The sequence below is a fragment of the Drosophila gunungcola genome, unplaced genomic scaffold, assembly GCF_025200985.1.
Source record: "Drosophila gunungcola strain Sukarami unplaced genomic scaffold, Dgunungcola_SK_2 000087F, whole genome shotgun sequence".
Taxonomy (NCBI): domain Eukaryota; kingdom Metazoa; phylum Arthropoda; class Insecta; order Diptera; family Drosophilidae; genus Drosophila; species Drosophila gunungcola.
Genome location: NW_026453249.1, coordinates 49,172 through 72,006, shown reverse-complemented (window position 1 = coordinate 72,006; position 22,835 = coordinate 49,172). Strand labels below are relative to the sequence as shown.

At 37.8% G+C, this 22,835-nt stretch overlaps 1 protein-coding gene across 2 annotated transcripts in view; it reads right to left on the bottom strand.

The window, feature by feature from the left end:
• LOC128264974 (uncharacterized) overlaps positions 1 to 22,835 on the bottom strand; it is a 62,746-nt gene that overhangs the window by 16,153 nt on the left and 23,758 nt on the right. Inside the window, exon 1 of one of the 2 annotated variants that reach the window (XM_053000723.1) lies at positions 6,452 to 6,665. The exons of the other annotated variant lie outside the window; for it this stretch is intronic. Within the exon in view, the coding sequence (XP_052856683.1) occupies positions 6,452 to 6,498 (47 nt within the window). The 5' untranslated portion in view covers positions 6,499 to 6,665. Of the gene's footprint in view, positions 1 to 6,451; positions 6,666 to 22,835 lie in introns of those variants that run through there. 2 annotated transcript variants of the gene reach the window in all.

The window sequence follows — 22,835 nt, the reverse complement described above, 5'->3', positions numbered from 1 at the left end:
GATTTTAATATTCTTAACAAACAGAAAACAATTTACATTTGACATACATTTAATTTACACGTCTGCGTCAGGTGACGTGGAGTTGTTAACTAATTTTTCTTTCCCTAGTATATGTCTATATCAATGAGCGCAATTGTCAGTGTCCGTTTTGTAGTTCATCCGTATGTCTGTAGGTGTTCTTATGATATGTAGCAAAGTATTTTAAAAGAATTAATTTCTGTTTTTTCGGATCTGAATCCGTTAGCCAAATGCTTGGCGAAAAGTTCCCGTGAGTTCTTTGCGGAAGTTAACAAAGAATTAACAGGGGAACTTAGATTCCGGGCAAATCTTTCGGAAGTGAAAATTGGAACAGGTCTGGGAAATTCGAATCCGTGGGAATCTTTCTTAAGTGAAAACTGGAACAGGGTTGTATGTAAAATAAAAAAAGTACATATTCAAAACTCAGCTATTACGGCGTAATTTCCGGCATTTTTCCAAGAGAAAAATGATCTCTCCGCATTAAAGCAGAAAATTTTGCAGGAATATCAGAAGTAAGAAATAAAAAATATATATTTAAGTTAAGAATATAAGACGGAGGACAAAAAAAAATTAAAATTGAATTTTAGACAGACATTTTTACAAAATATGTCAGTTTTGGTAAAAATTTCGTAGTTTTTTTTTTAAATTGATGTATTGAAAAAAATCGTTCGATCAAGACCTTGTTAATTATATCTCGAAGACCTTGGGAAAATTTCATTAAGAGTAGAGTAGTTCGCGAGAAAAATGCATTTAAAGTTTCAAGTGACAATAAAAGTGGGAAGCGAGCGCACAACTTTTCAAAGCTGTATCTCCAATTCTATCACTGGGATCAACTTGAAAATTCAATGATCTAGAGATGTTGTAGAATTCAATAATAAAACAAGAAGGAAAGCAAACTTCGGCAAGCCGAAGTTCATATACCCTTGCAGCTATTGCATTAATTAAATACTTTTGAAAACATTTAAATTATGATTTACTTGAGTATGTGCTAAAAAAAAACATTGAAACTATGATTATTTGCAGCTCAATTATTAGATAGTTATTTTATATATTTTTATTATTTCTATGGGAGCTATATGCTATAGACGTCCGATTTTGATAAAATTTATACCATAATTCTGAAATAATTAAACATTGCTATATGTCGAAGAACTAAACAAAAAATTAAAAAACAGAAAAGTTATAATTTTTTTCATTTATTTTTCCGATTGTTCCTATGGGAGCTATATGCTATAGTCGTCCGATTTTGATGAAATTAAAACCGTAATTCTGAAATATTAAACCATTACTATATCTCGAAGAACTAAACAAAAAATTAAAAAACAGCAAAGTTATAATTTTTTTTCATTTATTTTTCCGATTGTTCCTATGGGAGCTATATGCTATAGTCGTCCGATTTTGATGAAATTTAAACCGTAAAGCGGAAATATTTTACCATTACTATATGTCGAAGAACTAAACAAAAAATTAAAAAACAGCAAAGTTATAATTTTTTTTCATTTATTTTTCCGATTGTTCCTATGGGAGCTATATGCTATAGTCGTCCGATCCGGCTCGTTCCGACTTATATACTACCTGCAATAGAAAGACAACTTTTGGGAAAGTTTCATGCAGATAGCTTTAAAACTGAGAGACTAGTTTGCATATAAACGGACGGACAGACGGACAGACGGACGGACAGACGGACATGGCTAGATCGACTCTCCTCGTGATGCTGATCAAGAATATATATACTTTATAGGGTCGGAAACGTCTCCTTCACTGCGTTGCAAACTTCTGACTGAAATTATAATACCCTCTGCAAGGGTATAATAAAAAAAATTGATTTTTTGAAAGCGCGAAACCTTGTAATACAAATTGTACGGTTAAATAAAATTGTTTTTTTTTATTTTTTTTTATTTAATTTTAGTGTTAGCTTTTATTTTAAAATTGTTTTTGATATAATTTTCGAATGCAAATTAAACGTCATTTACCTAATATATAGCTTTCTTTACGTTTGTCTTTAAAAAAACAATTTAGTCGCCTATTTTAACAAAAAAAATTAATTTCTTTTTTAATTATACCCTTGCAGAGGGTATTATAATTTCAGTCAGAAGTTTGCAACGCAGTGAAGGAGACATTTCCGACCATATAAAGTATATTCTTGATCAGCATCACTAGGAGAGTCGATCTAGCCATGTCCGTCTGTCCGTCCGTTTGTCCGTCCGGCTGTCCGTCCGTCTGTCCGTCAGTCTTTCCGTTCGTTTCTACGCAAACTAGTCTCTCGGTTATAAAGCTATCTGCATAAAACTTTCTTAAAACTTGTCTTTCTAATCCAATCTTTCGATTGGATCGGTCGACTATAGCATATAGCTCCCATAGGAACAATTGGAAAAAAAACTTTAAAAAAGTATTACTTTTTTTTTTTTTTTTTTTTTTTAGTTCTTCGACATTTAGTAATTAAATTAAATATTTCATAATTACGGTTTAAATTTCATCAAAATCGGACGACTATAAGATAAAGCTCCCATAGGAACAATAAAAATATTAAAAACATTTTTTTTTTTAATTTATCTTTTCTATGTATTAATTTTTTTTTTAATTCTTTTTGAACTATCTATAATTTGACAGTTCAAAATTACGCTTTTAATTTTATTAAAATCGGAAAACGATAATTGAATAATTGAGCTTCAAATCATCACAGCTTCAATGTTTTTAAGCATATACGCAAGTAAATGATAATTTTAATGTTTTCAAGAATATTTAATTTTTGCAATAGTTGCAAGGGTATATAAGCTTCGGCTTGTACAGGAGACCTAAAATTAATATTTTTTTGTTTAAGTACACTAATACCATGACTAGGAGGCGTCCTCAAATTACGGGGACATGCAAATAAGCATAAAATGTAAATTAAAGAGGACGGAAGCAAGCCGAATAATATCCTTGCAGACTTTGCCGAAAAAGCTTATATACTGTGCGAAATTTTAAGCGATTTCACAATTTTGTTTCTATGGGAGCTAAAGAATATAGACGTCCGATCGGCACGCGCTTTTACCCTGATCAAGGTATGCATAAAAAAGACGTCGAAAGATGCATGTCAATAATTTTTACACTGTGCGAAATATCTTCAGTTCGTGCAAGTTATATCCGATTGTTCCTATGGGAGCTGTGGGATATAGACGTCCGAACGGGGCGCTTTTAAAACTTTATCTGCCTGCACATGATTTAGGACGAAAGATTCAGATCACTAGCTTTGAAGCTGAGCTCGCAAACGGTATTGAAACATACGTCCAGACGGACAGACGGACGGACAGACGGAGATTAAAAATGGTAACAAATGGCTTGTGGTCTGTGATCAGGATCAACTTTCTGCCATAAAGGTATTGGTTAAAACGCTTTACTCCATATATTACGGAAAGTCCTTCCGTTTCGATTTGGCTGTATTTAACCTGATACTTGTCGAGCGTTTAAGATGCGAAAACAATGGGTCTCTCTCCGCCATCTGGCTGAAGATGTAAAAGGACTACCCCGAGTCTATGTTGTCTGGGAGAATGCCGTTTGCGCTGATTCTTCGCCCTAAATATTCTATTTCGTCCTTGAAAAAGAAGCATTTTTGCCTTTTGCATCTGATGCCGTTCTCTTGAGAACTCGGTCGATTCGGTTCAGATGTTCCTCGCTTGTGCTGAGATGATGTTGTCATCTAAATAGTTGCCACAACCTTCTATTCCCTTTAGAAGTTGGTCGAGGTATCTTTGGAAGATGGCTGGTCATGTAAGGAAGACGCTGATATTGAAATAGGCCCAGTGGTGTGTTTACCACCATGATTTCCTTCGAAGCCTCATCTAATTCCATCTGGAGATAGGCATCCTTGAGGTCTATCTTGCTGAACTGTTTACCATGACGAATGATGTGATATAGAGCTTCTTTTGTTGGTAACGGATACTGTTCGACGTCGGTTTGTGAGTTGACTGCCTGTTTAAAATCGCCACAAATACGAATATTGCTTAGGTGCGAGCACGATTGGGGATGCGCAATTGCTGAATTTGACTGGTTTCCAAATTCCGGCTTGTGTGAGTCTGTCTGCTTCGGCTTTAAATTTGTCCATTTGAGCGAACGGAATTTGGCGGCTTTTATATAACTTTGGTGTGGCTGAAGATTTTAAAAATACGCTGGCTTTTAAGTCTTTAATGACACTCATGGCTGGTTCAAACACTTCGCTGTACTTGTTGCAGAGGTCACTTACTTTGTCATTATGCACCTCAAAAATTTTTGATACTTGCATGATATCAAATTCAAAAACATTAAATAGATCCATGCCGAAGAGATAAGTCGATGTTTCTATATTTTCCACGATTATGACCACTTGTTTCTTTTTCTCTCCGCATTTTGCGACAGTGTGCAACTCCCCTAGTATTGGTATTGGAGTATGTCCAAACGCATGAAAAACTCGGGCGTATGTATTGGAGCTTATCACGGATGCTGTTGCTCCGGAATCCATTAGAAATGAGATCACTTATTTTAATATTTCGAGATACATTATTTTTTTGTTTTGTTGACATTTTACTTGTCCCCTGACACTGTAAACTGCTTCGATCACTTCGACTTCGTTTGCTTCGTTCTTATTGGACTTTGCTTCCCTGTTATTTACTTGACTCGGCCATTTAAGATCACCTTTAAACGATCTGGCATCGTTTCCACTGCTTGCTGGCTTTTTTGTGAATGTGTGGATCGCATTGATTGGATCCTATTTGTATACGTTCTCTTTTAGCGCTGCAACGGTTTTTGTTGTTGTCTCATAGGTTTCTGAGTTGGCTGTGACTTTTGAAGAGCAGATGCCCGGACTGCATCATACGGAGTATGTACTATGATTTGATCTCGTATCATCTCATCTACATAATTTTACAAACCACCGTTTGCGTTGCACACAAATTGGCATTCACGAACGACCCCGCGCAAGTCGGCTACCCACTCTCTAAGTGTTTGTGAATGCTTCATCTCTCGTTTGAAAAACTCGTAGCGAGCTTCTACAATATGACGTTTTGTGGTAAAATGCTCCGTTAGCTTGTCTGTGAGCTGCTTGTATATGTATGTGTTTAAATTGTTACTCCCGAATAGATTTTTTAATAGTTCGAATATTTTAACACCACACCGTGAAAGGAAATAGGTTTTTTGTTTTCGTTCTGCACTAACCGAATATGCGTTGAAGTGCTGCGATAATTGTTCCAGATATGACTCCCAATTTTTATTGTCTTTGTCGAATTTGTGGAATGAAGGACACATAGATAATTCACCCGCGTGGCTTGAATCACTAGCAACTTGAGAAGCGTTTTTTTTCTAGGATTTCTTGCATCCGTGTTCGTTGTTGTTCAATAAGAGCTGCTGTAAATTCTTGCTGTTGACCAAGGATTATTTTCTGATCTGCCGGCATCTTGATGAAAATCAACGACTACGCGACACTGTATTACACAAAGACGATGGGCTTTTGCGGCTGATAACACGGATTACACACAAATGTTGTATTCCTGCTCTTTTTTAATGCAAGATTAAATGCCGTTTAGTGGTATTGTGAGTTTTCTAATTTTCTATTTATGTTGTTTTTGCGTCCTAATAGTGTGGAGTGTTACTCCCGTGTCTTTTAAAGCTTTGTGCTTACTAAAGCGTGGTGTCATCTTGTTTCTTCTGTTTTTTGAGAGGTCCAAAGGGTCTGTTCATGAATCGTTCAGTTCGTTTTATAGGCGTATCTTCCATAAGCTTCTGGATAGTAAGGTAAAGTCTACTTCGAAATAATTTCAATTTGATGAGATAGTCGTGTGATGTGGGTTCAGCTATAAAAGCTGGAAAGGCATTCGGTTGGTGCTTTAATGGATTGCGTCATTATTTGTTATAATAGCTTCGCAAGTATTTTGGCGTGGTCTAGGGTTACTACAATATTTTGGTTGCTCATCAAGAATATCAAGGGAAACTATTATTGTCATATATAGGTGAGATAAAAAAAAAACCTAATTTGTTTTGAAACCGTTAGGTACACCAATAATTAAACATAAGGTAAAAATAAATTAATCGAAATGAATGATTTAAAACACACAAGTTAAGACTACATTAGTTTGATTTTCATCATCTTAATATGACTATCCTTAATATTGGTAATTGTAAATACAATAATTTTAGCTGTATATTTTATAGGAAAAATAAAAGTACGGAGGCAATTGCAAGCAAAAGCCAACAGTAGCGGTGTGCTCGATATCTTAACTTAAAAATACTATTATAGTAAAAGTACTCGTAAAATCGAGATTTTTAGCTGAGGTCCATTTTCTAAAAAACTGAGGGTGAAGGAGAAATTGCGAGAATAAAGTCGTATTCGGCACAAATTTATCAGACCTTTATAGTCGCACCAATGCATTTTTTCATCGACCTAGACTTGTTGCACAGTTTTAATCTAATTTAAACTTAATACCTTTTTAGCCATGGTTTGTACTGCGAAAAACCGGTAAGCAATAACATTTCAATGTAGTCGTCAGTAGAGTTTGGAATGGAACATTTTGATTTATCTTCGATATGTATATCCTTTTGTGCTCTTTTAATTCTTTTTCTTAGGTTTTCATTTTTTATAATATTTTTTAAGTTCAAAATTTCCTTTGAAAGATAGTTTGATATCAAAAAATTATGCATTGTTTTTCTGAAAATAATATTAAGAACATAAACCATCGTATGTGAGTTTTATTTACAACAAGAAAGAAAGAAAGCTTCGGCAAGCCGAGGATTGTTTACCCTTTCAGCTATACAAAAAAATACTATATTCTATAAAACATGACCTAAGACGACGTTAAAGGCAATAATTATTTATTACTAAAAAGGATTTTTGAAATCTTAGTTCTGTAGAATTTTCCACTAGCATTTTAAATTTTTATAAAATGAAAACCAAATTTTCAAAGGGTTCAAAATGGATAAAGCACAGAGCACAATATGTGCGTTGAAATGTTAAGACATTGTAAAGTCGGTGTAATGGCGCTTGACTAAAAAAAAACAAACTGGAAACACGACCGAAAGTTTGAATGATAGGGACCGTGGGACGCCTAAGTCTCCAAAATAGCACTCAGCGTAAGGGTATGCAGCGATTGTGGAAAACGAAATATATTACCAATTCAAATTGTAACATAATTTTTTAGGTAGTGTTTTTTCATCAGGGATGTCTTAATATTAAGCATTTATGAAAAGGGTAATGTCAGGAAAAACTCGCGACACTGATTTCCGTAGCGGGGTTAGTTATATCCGCCAGCTCCATATTTTCCATCCAACCACCGGACCAAACGGACGTGCTGAGGACAGCAGTTTCCTATTTTGGCCATTTAGAATCCAGCGCTTCAGACCAGATCGGTGACGCTGAGTTTACTACTTAGTCGAATAGAATGTCCAAAATCAATTCTGTTGTAACCTATGTATTGTCAAATGTTAAATTCGCCAGTTGGCTAAGAACCTCTAATCTTAGACCAGAAGAGTTAAGCTGTCTTAGTTTTTTTTTTTTGTTGTGAATTTACAATTTACTGTAATGGCGTAGCAAACCAAATTTAAATAATAAAAGAAGGGTGGCAAAACCTGCGGACATGAAAGTCGGGTGAATTCGGAAAAAATAAGTGAAAATTAACGAATAAAGGAACTCAAAGCATAAACATATAACTATAGCAACCAGTACACGTAATAAAAATTTATTAAAATCGGCCGAAGTCAAGCGAGCTACAGAAATGCATAAACTCTATAAGATTTTAACTTTTCGGCATTGGATTGACAGCACTGTTTTTGGCATCTTTTGTGCTTGATATTTAATGAAAAACAAAATAAATGTATTATTAAACTAGCCATTAACTGAGGTAAAACTAATAATGAATCTATTATTTCAGTATATCGGAAGTATCGAATAGTTAATAGGAGAAATTTATGAATTATTGTTGAACAAATTGAATTATATCAACAAACAGCTAAAGCTTTTTTAAATGTCGGCTTTTTATGTACCATTCGATAGTGCTAATCTATGGAATAATTATTTATAACAAGCTGAGAAAGAAGTGAATTGGAAAATGCAAAAGATAAACAGAACGCATAATGTCTTCTGCTTCGACGGCGAACATGCGACACGGCAACAATGCTGGGACCCACCGTACGCCTTCAGGAACACTCCGATTTGATGTCTACATCACTACGGGAAAGCCTGCAGGAGCACATCAATAAAATTGCCACCCTGGTTCGGGAGGCGGAGACGCGCATCCTCAGCAGCCTTACGGAGCGCTTGGACGGAATTGAGGGTGAGATAAAATGGACGGGAGAGAGGGTACTCAGCGTAGAGGTCAAAATATCTGATCTACGCGCGAGTTACCGTACCGGTATAATCGACTATGCCACCGCCTAAACCTCCCCGTGTTACCCTCTTCCAAGTGGACAGTGACCGACAGCTAGCCGTTCGTTGTCCCACATAAGATGCACATAAGAAATGCAACATCAGCACAAGGCAGGATGTTGCTAAACGACACCCACTCAGCAGAGCTCCAGAAAATACCTTGTTAACATTTACTCACCCACACATACATAATTGTAAACACATAAAATTCTTTGGCGGAGGTTTGATTTGAATCTCAAGCCACAATAAAAAATTATTCCGTTTGGAACAACCAAAGCGAACACATCAACTGTCTATATATAAACCTTAACTGAATATTGGATGAATAAGAATCACCGTTAACTATTTCATAGTATAACTGGCGCAGCCGGACCTATCAGCCGGAAGAAAAAAAAAAAAAAAGACACACATATCCGGAGAACTGAGAAGGACCGAAATGATGAAAACAATTATTTGTATAATTTATATACAACAGTAAGTTAAAATAGTGATGTTAAGGAAGTGAGGTGTGTGGTGTAAATAGAAAAAGAAAGGGTGCACAGATATAATAATGATAAAATTGAAAGGCATAAAATGAAACAACAACAAAGAACATTGGCAAGAATAAATTAAATCAAATAATGTGTTGACTGGGAATCTGGTGCGACGCAACCTGGCGACCTGCAACGTCATCGAACCATTTAGTTCGACGGATTGAGTTGCAAGTAAGACGTTCGAAAGTTCGATGTTGGACGCGAACATCAAACATGCAGCTTAGGAAAAGAAACCCAGGTCGGTGGGTGGATACTCTGCCTGTCAATAAATAATAAAAAAAAAAAAAAAAAAAAAGGAAAAGATTATAAAAGAAATATATATTGCAAGTGACTGTCCGCTCGTGGCTGGAATAAATACATCGCGCAGGATTTCCAGTTAGTTTTAGCACCGTGAAAAAAAAAAAAAAAAAAAAAAATAGTAAACAGACAAGGAAACCCCAAAGACCACTGCATCGCGCAAGGGTATTTGGTGAATCTCAAAGTTAAATATAATAAATTATAACACCTACAAGAAGAAATTTTGCCATATCAGAAACCACTGCAACGCGCAAAAGTGACGATTATGCAATAATAATAGAATATATATATATGTTACAAAAATACAAGGGAACCTGATACCACTGCATCGCGCAAGGGTATAGAAGGGTGAAAAGAAAATTAAAAAAAAATAAAAGAAACACATACACAACACTTCCAACACACTACAAAAAATTTTTAGTAATAAAACAATTGAACAAATGATAATAACAAAATTTTACAGATAAAAGACACGGACACACACCTCACTTCTAAGGAAAAGGAATTATTAAAGACACATCAGGAAAAAGCTAGGAAAATACATAATACAATATATACATATATATCAAGATACACATATACTATATAATAAGCATAAGCAAAAAAAAAAAAAAAAAAAAAAATAATAGTTGAAAGAGTAAACAAAAGAGAATTGTAAATGTCAAAAATTAACAAAGTCAAAGAGTCACTTAGACCTCTGACTAGAAGTAAAGTTATAAAAAAGGCTACCAGTTTGCCAACGATAGTTGAACAGTTAAATTTTGAGCCCTCAACTTCTAGAGCAGTGCAGAACAGGGAAGCTCATACAATGACGCATCAGGACAATTTAGGAATGCAACAGGCAACATTTGAGATGTTAGGTACTGTGAAAATTTCCGACGTGATCCGGTCGATGCATGTTTTTATGGGGGAAAAAGAAAGGATAAACGAGTTCATCTTAAACGCAGAGGAGATCCTTTTAATGATTAGAGGGATGGATCAAACACCTATGGGACTAATGATCCTTAGGCAAATAAGGAATAAAATCCAAGGAAAGGCCGATGACATTTTGGTAAAATCAAATTGTGGATTAAATTGGGATGTAATTAAAAGAATTTTGATAGCCCCATTTTGCAGACAAGAGGTCAGAACCTGATTTACTGAGGGAATTAAACCAGTTGGAAAATAAAAAACTGACAGTAGAATTATTTTACTCAGAGGTATCTGATGTACATAAGGCATTGTGTAATGTTATAGACAGGACAGATACGAACTCGCAATTCAGGCGAAGAAAAAGTTATATGAGGAAACGTGTCTGGAGGCGTTCGTAACAGGTCTTAAAGGCAATTTAGGTAGTGCCGTGAAGGGAAGAGTTCCGAAGACGCTCTTGGAAGCATACGAGATAGCGGTTAAGGAGAGAGACATTTATTACCGGTCTAAAGAGGTACCCAGGAGCAATAATTTTAGTATGGCAGGGGGTTATAACAGGCAGAACTTTGGGTATAATAGAAACAGAGGATACAATAACAACTTTAACAGAGATAATGAAGGATATAGGCAACAAGGAGGATATAATAGGAACCCCAGGTGGAATAAGGAAGGAATTAGGAATAGAGGATATGACAATCAGTCGACCTCTAACTCTTCAGGGTATAATAAAAAGGCAATAATGCCAAAACAAGAAATTGCAGAATGCTCATCAACTGGGCCTAGAGGTGCCAAACGATGGCAGTCAGGGCAATTAAATACAGTAGAAAGACAAGAGGAGCAGGAGTTGAATAACATTGAGGACGAGGGAAATTTTTGCCAGAATGCCTCAAAAAACAGACAGGGTATATAAGGAAGAATACCCATCAGGCGACATTACCATACGTGGTAGTTAAAGTAAATAACGAAAAAAAACTAAAATTATTTATAGATTCGGGAGCTACAAATTCGTATTTAAATCCCGCAATGGTTAGTAAAGATCAACAGCAAAAATTGAAAGAAAACCTTGTAGTTAAAACTCCAATAGGGAGTCATAAAATAAACAGTTATATAAAAGATGTCGAGCTGCAGGAAATTGCAATAGGGGAATCGTTTGATTTCTTTTTATTCCATTTTCATTCCTGGTTCGATGGATTATTGGGAATGGACATATTAATTAAGTTAGGTGCAAGTTTAGATTTAGAAAATCTCGTATTAAGAACCAAGACAGGGACAGTTAAAGTCCATTTGAAGCCCAATAGGACCACTGACATACATATCCTGGAGGAGGCGACTAAAACAATTGTCACCTTACCAGTTTCAGTAAACAATGGTTCATTTTTGATACAAACGACACTAGGGAAGAAGGGTTAGAAATAACCGGTGGAATTTATTATGCAAAGAAGGGACAGGCCGACCTAGAAGTTGTCAATTTCACAGGATAAGAAAAGAAATTATACCTAGAAAAGCCGTTGGCTGTCACTGCATATGATTCCAAAGATTATGTAGAAATCGAAATGCTAAGACCATTTAAACAGGAGTATGTATGCAGGGAAATGAACACAACGGAATTAGCTGGGGGTGATGCAAGCCATGCAAAATTGGATATGTCCCATCTAAATACAGAAGAGGCGGCAAGCCTTAAAAAACTGTGTTCGGAATTTCCAAGTATTTTTCACACAAAGGGAAATCAACTGACATTTACCAATGCGGTAACTCATTCAATTCCAACAACGGACGATATTCCTATCTATAAAAAGCCATATAGATATGGATTTAAACAAAGAGAAGAAATGAAGAATCAGATACAGGAATTGTTAGAACAGGAAGTTATTAGGCACAGTCACTCACCTTGGAGTGCACCAGTTTGGCTAGTACCAAAGAAGATGGACCTGTCAGGAAAACAAAAGTGGAGATTGGTGGTAGATTTTAGGAAGTTGAATGAGAAGACAGTGAAGGATAGGTATCCGATGCCAGTAATTGGCGAAGTACTCGATAAACTGGGAAAAGCCATGTATTTCTCGGTATTAGATTTGGCTAGCGGATACCATCAGATTGAGATGGAAAAACAGGACATTCCAAAAACAGCATTTACAACGGATAACGGGCATTTTGAATATGTAAGGATGCCATTTGGACTGACAAATGCTCCAGCGACGTTTCAAAGAGTGATGAATAACCTGATGGGAGAGTTGGTGGGCAAGATTTGTCTAGTCTACATGGATGACATAATTGTGTATTCCCCGTCCCTACAAAGTCACATGCAAGATTTGAGGACAGTTTTTAAAAGGATAAGTGGAGCAAATTTTAAACTTCAAACAGACAAATCAGAATTTTTAAAGAAGGAGATAGAGTATTTAGGGCATGTAGTGACACAAGAAGGAGTCAGACCAAACCCAAAGAAGATTGAAGCCATAAAGCTTTTTCCTTTGCCCAAAACACCAAAGGAAATAAAGTCATTTCTTGGACTTATTGGCTATTACAGGAAATTCATAAAAGATTTTGCAAAAATAACGAAACCATTAACTAAGAGACTAAAAGGAAAACAACAGATAATCATAGATGAGGAGTATACAAAAACTTTTGAATATTGCAAGACGTTGTTATGCAATGATCCATTGTTGAAATATCCAGATTTTACAAAACCCTTCATTTGACCACAGATGCTAGCAATTTTGCTATTGGTGCAGTGTTATCACAAGGAGCAATGGGAGGTGATCGACCAATCGCATTTGCAAGCAGAACGTTAAATGAGGCTGAAGTAAATTATTCCACAGTAGAAAAGGAAATGCTTGCCATAGTTTGGGGCATAAACCACTTCAGACCGTACTTGTTTGGTCACAAATTCACAATAGTCACAGATCATCGCCCACTAACTTGGCTCATGGGATTTAAGGAACCAAATTCCAAGTTGGTGAGGTGGAAGCTGCAACTGTTGGAATATGACTACGAGGTGACCTACAAAAAGGGGTCACAAAACGTCGTGGCAGACGCCTTGAACAGAATTGAACTACAAGTTCACAACAGTGAACTAGAGTCAACTCAGGCTACTTGTGCGGCCCATAGAAGTGAACTGGAATTAAGTTGCATTCATGTGGCAGAAAAGCCACTGAATGACTTTAATGTCCAGTTAATATTTGAGGTTGGGTCGACACCAAGCAGAACAGTGGTGACACCTTTTAAGAACAAGACAAGAAGGACGATAACAGAAAAGGAGTTCACAAAAGAGGAAATTGCAAAAATTCTTAGGGAGGTGCTTAAACCATACAGGTTGTGTGCGATATACACGTCAGATGAAGTTTTTAAAAAGGTAGAAGAAGCGTTTCAGAGTTATTTTTGCAGGAGCAAACTGTATAAAGCAGTACAATGTCTTACCTTCATGCGGGAAATAACAGATATTAGTGAACAAAGAGAAGAAATAGAAAGGTATCACACCTCAGGTAATTATAGGGGAATAGATGAAACGTTTTGGAAGATGAGACGGGACATTTATTTTTCATTTATGAAAAACCGAGTAACACAGGTCATTAATGCGTGTCAAACTTGCCAGACATTGAAATATGATCGGCAACCGCAAAAGGTGGTATTTCAAAATACGGAAACCCCGTGCAAGCCACTTGATGTCGTTCATACGGACTTATATACAATCAACAAAAACTATGTAATAACAATATAAGACAAGTTTTCAAGGTTTGCCGTGGGATACACTATACCGGCAAGGACAGTTTAAATATTGTTAAATCAATAAAGAAGTTCATAGGTCAGTACGGCGTTCCTAAAAAGATCATATGTGACCAAGGCGCAGATTATGCCTCGGCACTATTCAAGGATTTCTGTAGGCAGTACGGAATTGAATTGCATGTGACGTCATTTCAACAATCGTCCAGCAATTCACCGGTTGAAAGGCTTCATTCAACACTGACAGAAATTTATAGGATAATTATGAAAACAAGGAAGGACTTAAAACTAGAAAATGAGCATGAGGAAGTTTTAGATGAAGTTTTCCTAACTTATAATAACTCAATACACTCCAGTACGAAATTGAAGCCGTTCGAATTGTTCTCGGGGAGAACACACGTTTTTGAACGGGAAATTAATTTCGATACAGAGCACGAGTACTTAAGGAAGTTAAATGCATATCAGGAGGAAATTTAAAAGGAAGTTAAGAACAGGTTGGAAAGACAAAAACAGGAAAGGACGCGAAAACTCAATGAAGGAAGAGAAGAACCCATGGAGTTAGAAAAAGAGGAGGTAGTTTATAGGAAGGAGAATAGAAGAAATAAGTTAACACCTAGGTTTACGGAACACACAGTAGATGAGGATAATGGGGTTACATTCGTTACAAAAAGAAACAGAAGATACATAAATCAAAAATTAAAAAAAGAATTAAACAAAATAAAAACTAATCAATCACGGTTACAGGTGCATATTAGTCCATGGACAGACAATGGAGGTGCAAGCACTAAAACGAGAAGAGGCGATCGTAAAAATGGAACTGGGAAAGGCAAGAGTAATGGTCGGAGCGAAGATGTTTGACCATATAATAAACTTTAAGGACTATGAAGGTAATATTGCACAGATTGAGAACGCGTTGTTAGACATAGAGAAGGTTAGATTCTCAGGTGAGGCAGTCCAGGTAGTTAAGGAAAAAGTGTATCAGGTGAAGGAGAAGCTAGAAGTACTTAAACCAAGAAATAGGGTCAAAAGAGGAATTTTTAATGGATTAGGGAGCATGATAAAAATAGTTTCGGGAAATATGGACGCATATGATGAGGAGAAAATAGGAAATAGAATAAAAGAATTGAGAAATGAAACAAGGTTTCTTACAAAAGAAGCGGACGAGCAAAGAACCTTTTATCAGGAAACCTTGAGTAGGTTTACGAAAATTAAGATATATAAATAAGGAGCAGGAAGATATAAATTTGTTTATAAAGAATTATAAGAATAACGTATTTAGGGAACTAACACAAGAGCACAATGAAATACATATGCTCCAGCATTTGAATAGGATTAGTTACAGTATTGATTTGTTAACAGTACACTTAAACAATATTGCGGAAAGCATATTGTTAGCGAAACTTCGCATTGTGCCTAAATTCATTTTAGCAGAGACAGAATTAGAGAGGATTATACAGTTTGTAGAGAGTCAAGGGCTCAAAATTGTTTCAAATGAACAAGTTTACGAACTAATAAATATACAAACACAAATAAATGAGACAGACATAATATTTAGGGTAAGAGCTCCAATTTTTGAGCCAAATGTTTATCAGCTATATCATGTTATACCAATTCCAATTAATGGAACTCATTTATTAATAATACCAAATTATGTAGCAATTAATAAGTATAAAATAAGTTTCTTTAACAACCAATGTTCAAAAGTTCATGAAACTTTTATTTGTGAGAGCGAAGAGTTGGGTGTTGAGACAAAAGGAAAGGAGTGCTTGAGGAAGATTTTAACGAACAAACCACCAATATGCGATTCAGTAAACCTAGAGGGAAGAGAAATGGTTTTGGCACCTGAGGATGGACACATATTCATTTTCAATGCTTTGAACTTACCTGTAAACAACACGTGTGGAGAGGATATTACAATATCAGGGGCGTTAGCAATCAAATATGCAAACTGTTCGATCGAAATAAATGGCATAAAGTATGATGGCCAAGTTATGGAACATAAAGAGGACCATATAGTACTTACCACTACAATAAGTAAGCAGATACTTATAAATAACACTAAACAGGAGTTAAACCTAGAAGTTTTACATCTTGAAGATATGAGAAACCTCAAAAAAGTAGTGTACATGGGAAAAGTACAGGAAACACATTTTCCGTAATATATGGTATGCTGGTGCTTCTAGCGATAACGGTACTGGCAATATGGAGAATTAGAAAAACAAAAACAATCTTCACCCCCAATGCTTTTCTGCACAATGTCGCTCTGGATATACCACAGATGTGGCCATCGCTCCATTCTAGGGGGGGAGGAGTTACCGTACCGGTACCATCGACTATGCCACCGCCTAAACCTCCCCGTGTTACCCTCTTCCAAGTGGACAGTGACCGACAGCTAGCCGTTCGTTGTCCCACATAAGATGCACATAAGAAATGCAACATCAGCACAAGGCAGGATGTTGCTAAACGACACCCACTCAGCAGAGCTCCAGAAAATACCTTGTTAGCATTTACTCACCCACACATACATAATTGTAAACACATAAAATTCTTTGGCGGAGGTTTGATTTGAATCTCAAGCCACAATAAAAAATTATTCCGTTTGGAACAACCAAAGCGAACACATCAACTGTCTATATATAAACCTTAACTGAATATTGGATGAATAAGAATCACCGTTAACTATTTCATACTATAACTCGCGCAACGGGAACAGCTGTCTGAGCGGGTAAACAACTTGCACCGGGAGATTGCGTATATGCGTGCAATGAAGGAGAGTGTGGGTCGCGTAGAGGCAAAACTTTTCGCACAAAAGCATGACAAATATTTGGGCTGACCTTGGTATGCATGGCGTGCCGTAAATGGAAGGAAGAAACCTTAGAACTCTGTTCAACCAGCTCAGCTCTTCATTGCATCTCACTCCACCTCACTTATTAAAATGGATAACGAGCGCGAGAAGTTTACGGTCCTTAGGAAAATAGGGGCGTAACGGAGAGAGACCAAGAACCAACTAAATTTAAAATTTGTCGGCATTGATTCAGAAGCTCTTATCTATGTTAAGGAGCAGCTGATTAATTAATAATTTGACAGTTCAGAATTACGCTTTTAATTTTATTAAAATCGGAAAACGATATCATATAGCTTCCATAGGAACTATCAAATAAGCTTCAAATAGCTTCAATGTAAACATACACGCAAGTCAATCATAATTTAAATGTTTTCAAGAACATTTAGTTTTTGCAATAGCTGCAAGGGTATATGAAGAAGATGGCTTCCTTTCCTGTTTTTCCATGTTTTCATGCAAATTTATAGTTTTATTTCAAGTTTTGCTTAACCGATTGCGGTCATCGATAATATACTAGAAATATATTATTTTTAAACTATTCTTTTTAGTTATAAGGTGAGCTTTCCTAATGTAGATGTTAGATTTCGCCAAAGTCTGAATAAATTGAAAACTCTAAAGCGAACAAAATTTGACCACTTTATCTTGAAGTTGGCATACGAAACCAACAAGATATTAGCTAACAGTCTGCCGTAAACCGATTTTTTATGGATTTTTCTCTCTTATGTTGTCTTTGTTCTGCAATCTAGAATTTAACATATACCATACAGCCGCTAAATGCCCAAAAGTGATCAAATTATTTTCGTTTTTTAGGCGTGTATTTTTATACCCTTGCAGAGGGTATTGGATTAGATTTTAGAAAGAATCGCCAATAATTTTAAAAATATTTAAAATAGAATTTATAGTGCGGTGCTAATAAATTGAGGCAGGTACTGCCTATTTTTAGGGCTAGGTACCCTAAAACCAGGAACACTTTTCTAAATTCCAAAAAAGTGAGTATCATTTGGTATGCTTTCTTAGGGTTCATCCTTCTAAGGCTAAAATGTTGAGTGTCATTTTTTGCATCTGGGAAATCATCTGCATCGGAAAATAAAGTTTGATCTCTTGAGGATTTTATCGATTTAAATTTGTTAGCCAGTGCTATTTTCCATATTTTTGAAATTTAGCTGTATGGTATTGACCAGTGCCCAGTAATGCAGCATGAATAAAAATATGATAGTGCTTTAATTCATCAAATATGCTCTCTTAAGAAATCATTAAAGTATAAATAGAAGTCGGGCGGTGCTAGTTTTAGAGTAAATCGTTAATAGGGACGTCGGTTTTTTCTCACTGCACTGAACTGCCTCGGGCGAAGGTTGCAATTCAAGTTCTATTTCTCCTTTATTTTTATATTCTCATCGTACTCTCATTCCTCTGTTCAGAATGGAAGTGTCTTTTTAACAGATAGGGCCAGCGCAATGTATGTTAATGTTAACGTACCACTTGAGTCGACACATGCCGACATCGCTAGCTCTGCCTGCTTTACCTTCAAAACCCGGATTCTATTTTACTAACTCTAGTCTAAATACAAATTTGTTGACTCTGTATTGTATTTTTGTATTGTATTTTTAACTAACAACCCCATTCCACTTCTTTGTAATAGTGGCCTCCTTGACTCTAAAATCGTGTATATAAACCAGACATTTGCACAAATAAAATCAGTACTCAAGTAGTCCTTGTGTACTCAATTACTATGGATTCCACGAGTGAGCGTCGCTCTGGCTTTGGCCCTCATATGCATGATTTTCTCCGAGTTAAACCAATTCAAGCGTAGGTTTAATGTCCTACTGTCACTAGATTATGTTCTAGGGGCAACCACAATTATAAATAATAAAAACTTAATAAAACTACAAACATTTTGGTGACCCCGACCGTTGCATAAAATTCTAGTCAACTTTTCTAGATAGATTCCCGATCAACTTGGCGATCGAATCATCTAGAGTTAAAGTTGTGAAAAATCGTGCTTAATAAACCTGTTATCGAGCAGAATTCATAACGAAGGGTTATTTGCCTCAAATAATTTTCCGAGCATACATCCGAACAACTTGAAAATTTTTTTCAAGGAGTAACAAATCAACTTGGCGACCTGTTACTACAATCTTGGAGGTCAACTTGGCGACTCCAATAACACAAATGTTTAAAAGTAAAAGAAGTGAACCCGGCGACTCTTCCAGCTTACAACACCAATTTAATCCGAGTTACTGAAGTCAACTTGGCGACTTTCTGGGTAACCGTCAATTAATTTCCAAAATTGAAGTAGTCAACAAAGCGGCTCTTCAACTGGAATTCAAAAATTTCATGTAGTCAACACGGCGACTCTTGCATATTTCAGGAAGCGATTGCATCCTAATACTTAACAAAAAAATTGAATAAAAAATTTGAAAAACATAATTTTATTTTCAATAAAAAGATTTGAAAAAAATTTTTGGCTCTTTTTCTAAACTGAAAAATTTAATACTATTTTGTATTAATAACGCGAAAACTTTGTGAACGCAGTAGTTCGAGACGATTTTAATTTGCGAAACTTTGTGAAAACTATGTCAAAGCGCGACGAAAAGGAGTGGCTACGATGACGTTCGATTGATCACTAACAATTATATTTCAATAATTTCTCTTAGAACCTAACTTATGCTACGGTGGCGAGAGACGGGGCGAATTCGCAAGAGCGAACAGACGAAAGCTTTATTGGCTCCCGCTCTCGCCCTACAACTAGTGATTTAACTACAAGCGCTGAGTGCGCAAACACCGCCCCCTCTCAAGGGACGACGTCCTTCAGCCCAGAACGGGCAACAGGGCCAGTCGGTGGACAGCTCGCCGATATTCGCCGTCCTGCGTCCTGACGTCCGCCACGCGAACCTTGCTATCGGCGCCGGCGTGCACCGCTTCCACTCGTCCAATCCTCCACTGCTGGGGCGGAAGATTGTCTTCTGCGACGACGACGAGCGCTCTCACGACGAGGTTGGGCTCCCCCTGGTGCCACTTGGACCGCTGCTGGAGGCTGGAGATGTACTCCCGGGACCATCAGGCCGATCTGGTCCGGGAGCGCCGCTGATGGTGGCGCCAGAAGAGGGCCGCCGATGAGCAGATGCCCGGGGGTCAGGGCCTCGCCGTCGTTCGGGTCGCTGCTAAGAGCGCCGAGGGGCCAGAAGTTGAGCACGGCCTCCACGCTGGTGAACAGAGTTCCGAGCTCCTCCGCGGTCAAGAGGTCTTGGCCTACCGTCCGAAAGAACAGGTGCTTTGCTTTAGTCCGCCGAAGTGCGGTGCTCTGGGCGGTATGAACGCAAACTCGCATCATTTTTTTGATGCGAATGTTTCGATACCGCCCCCCTGCTCCTCCAGACGGGCTCGGAACTCTCTCATGTGGCGATCTGCATCGACGAAATTGGTGGCGTTGTCGCACGACACCTTCTCCGGAATCCCGCGACGACTCACGAACCTTTGAAATGCCAACAAGAACGCATCAGTGGTTAGGTCAGACACTAATTCTAAGTGGACCGCTTTGGACGCAAAACAGACGAACAAGGCCACGTACGACTTGTACGGTGGCTTATCACGAATACGATACGTTGTGCCACAAAAATCAACGGCACAAAATTGAACGGGCGGAGAGCTCGAAGTTGCGGCTTACAGCGAAAGCAGCGCATGCACGACCGAACTGTTCGTCGGCAGACTTCTTGAGCATTAACTTTTTTTTTTTTTTTTATTAACTTTGCTTTATTTATTGAATCTTCTCTTAGCTTTGAGACTAACAATAAGTTTTCGAATCTTAAGAGTTAAACATTAACTAACAGTGGACTGTAATTTTGGTTGCGCGTCCCTCAAGTTGGCCGCTGGGTAGGTAAGTCATTGCGACGAAGACGGGATTGGTTGCACAACCTTGTTAGACCTCTTGCAAGGTGGTTGGGGTGCAAAGACAGCTTGGTGAGGTACTTATCCTTTTGTTCTGCGATAACTGCTTTGACTGGTGGGATGTTCAAGTCCCGATGTATGTTTTCGTTGCGAACGTACCACGGTGCCCCGGTGATCTTTCTCAGGATTTTTGATTGAGCCCTCTGGATTATGTCGATGTTGCTATTGCTAGCATTCCCCCATAACTGGGAGCCGTACGTCCATATAGGCTTTAGTACTGAGTTGTACAGCAGGACTTTGTAGTCTAAGCTAAGGGAAGATCGAGCGTTGATGAGCCAGTGTAGGCTACTGGCTTTCAACTTTAAGTGTGTTCTTTTGGCTTCAATATGCCGGCGCCATGTGAGTCTTCTGTCGAGATGTACTCCTAGATACGTTACTTCGTTTGATTGCGGAAGCAGGGTTTTATTTAATGTGAGGGGTGGGCAGTTTTGCCTATTCAGGGTGAAAGTAACGTGCTTGCATTTTTGTTCATTTACTTTAATTCTCCAATCAGATAGCCATTTTTCAACGTCGGCCAAGTGAAGAGCTAGTTGCGCAGTTGCTTGTATTGGACATTTTGAACGGCTGAGTATAGCTGTATCATCAGCAAAAGTAGATGTTGTCAGTCGACTGCTTGTCGGGATGTCTGCTGTGTAGAGGACATATAATGTTGGCCCGAGCACGCTACCTTGGGGGACTCCAGCCAAAATAGAAAAATCGTCAGATATGGCAGTGTTACATCTTACAGCAAATTTTCTGTCGTGTAGATAAGACTCTAAAAGTTTGTGAGTGTTGCTGGGAAGCATTGTCTTGATCTTGTACATTAGGCCTTCTAGCCAAACTCTGTCAAAAGCTTGAGAGACGTCCAGAAATATGGCGGTGCAGTACTCACGTTTTTCGAACGCGTTTCGAATTTCTGATGTTATTCGGTTGACCTGCTCAATCGTTCCGTGTTTTTCTCGAAATCCGAATTGGTGTGATGGAATTCCATTCTGGATTCGTAGATATGTGTTTATCCGAGTCAATATGCATTTTTCAAAGAGTTTAGATAAGCATGATAGTAGGCTTATAGGTCTGTACGATGTGGGGATTGTGGGGTCTTTTCCTGGCTTCGAAATCATTATAATAATTGACTTTTTCCATCTTTTTGGAAAGTGGCCATGTTTAGCGATGGCATTGAAGAGATGTGTAATGGTGCGAACGGCACAATATGGAAGCTCCGTGATCATTTTAGGGGTAATGAGGTCGCAGCCTGGAGATTTTCTCGGGTTCATATGGTTTTTGATGATGCTAACGATTTCCAATGGGCGAAACTCGATTGGCTCATGGTGAAGCTGGGTGTCATATGCAAAAGTCGGCAGAGTGAATGCATTGGTGGCAGGATTTGGTTGAAAGACATTTTTAAGGTGGTCGGCGAATGTGCTGGCTCTATCTTTATCGCTGCGCGCCCAGCCGCCTGAGGGGTTTCTAATAGGCATCACGGTTTCTTTCGGTGAGCTAAGAGATGGGTGGGCTCTCCATAGTGAGTGTTTTGAGCAAGTTGATGACAGTTGCTCTATATAACGGCGCTGGGCATATGATTCTTCTTGTTTTAGAGCTTTAGTTAGTTGCCGTGAGGCGTATTTCAAGTTCTGCCTAGCAGATGGCGATCTATAGAATTGCCACTCCCGACGTAAGCGCCGCTTTTCTAGGACAAGCTGTTCGATTTGTAGATTTGTCTTCTTTTGCTTGCATTGAATATTTGAGATTTGGGGTGTGGAAACTTGAGCCGCAGTGACGAGTACGGACTCCAGTGTTGTTACAAAGCTGTCTATGTCAGCTTCGTCGTTGAGGCGAGGACATAGCTCAATATGTGAGCTAATGTATTTTCTAAACTTGAGCCAGTTGGTTTTTTGTGAGGTCAGGTTAAACTGGTGTTCTAATGTTCCTGGTTGTTGGAGAAGATGAAATAAGACCGGCGAGTGATCAGATGAAAGATCCGAAAGGCATTCGGCGCTTATAAGATTTTTGGGAATATTTTTGGTTATCGCGAAGTCAATAAGATCGGGTAGTTTCTTTGGGTCTGTCGGCCAGTATGTTGGTCTACCAGAAGAGACATAGTCAAGCTTGTTGTTGGATTTTATGATTGCATTGTAAAGCTACTTCCCTTTTGGAGTCACGAGGCGAGATCCCCAGTGTGTGTGTTTGGCATTGTAGTCTCCTGCTGCTATAAAATGGTCACCTAATGTGT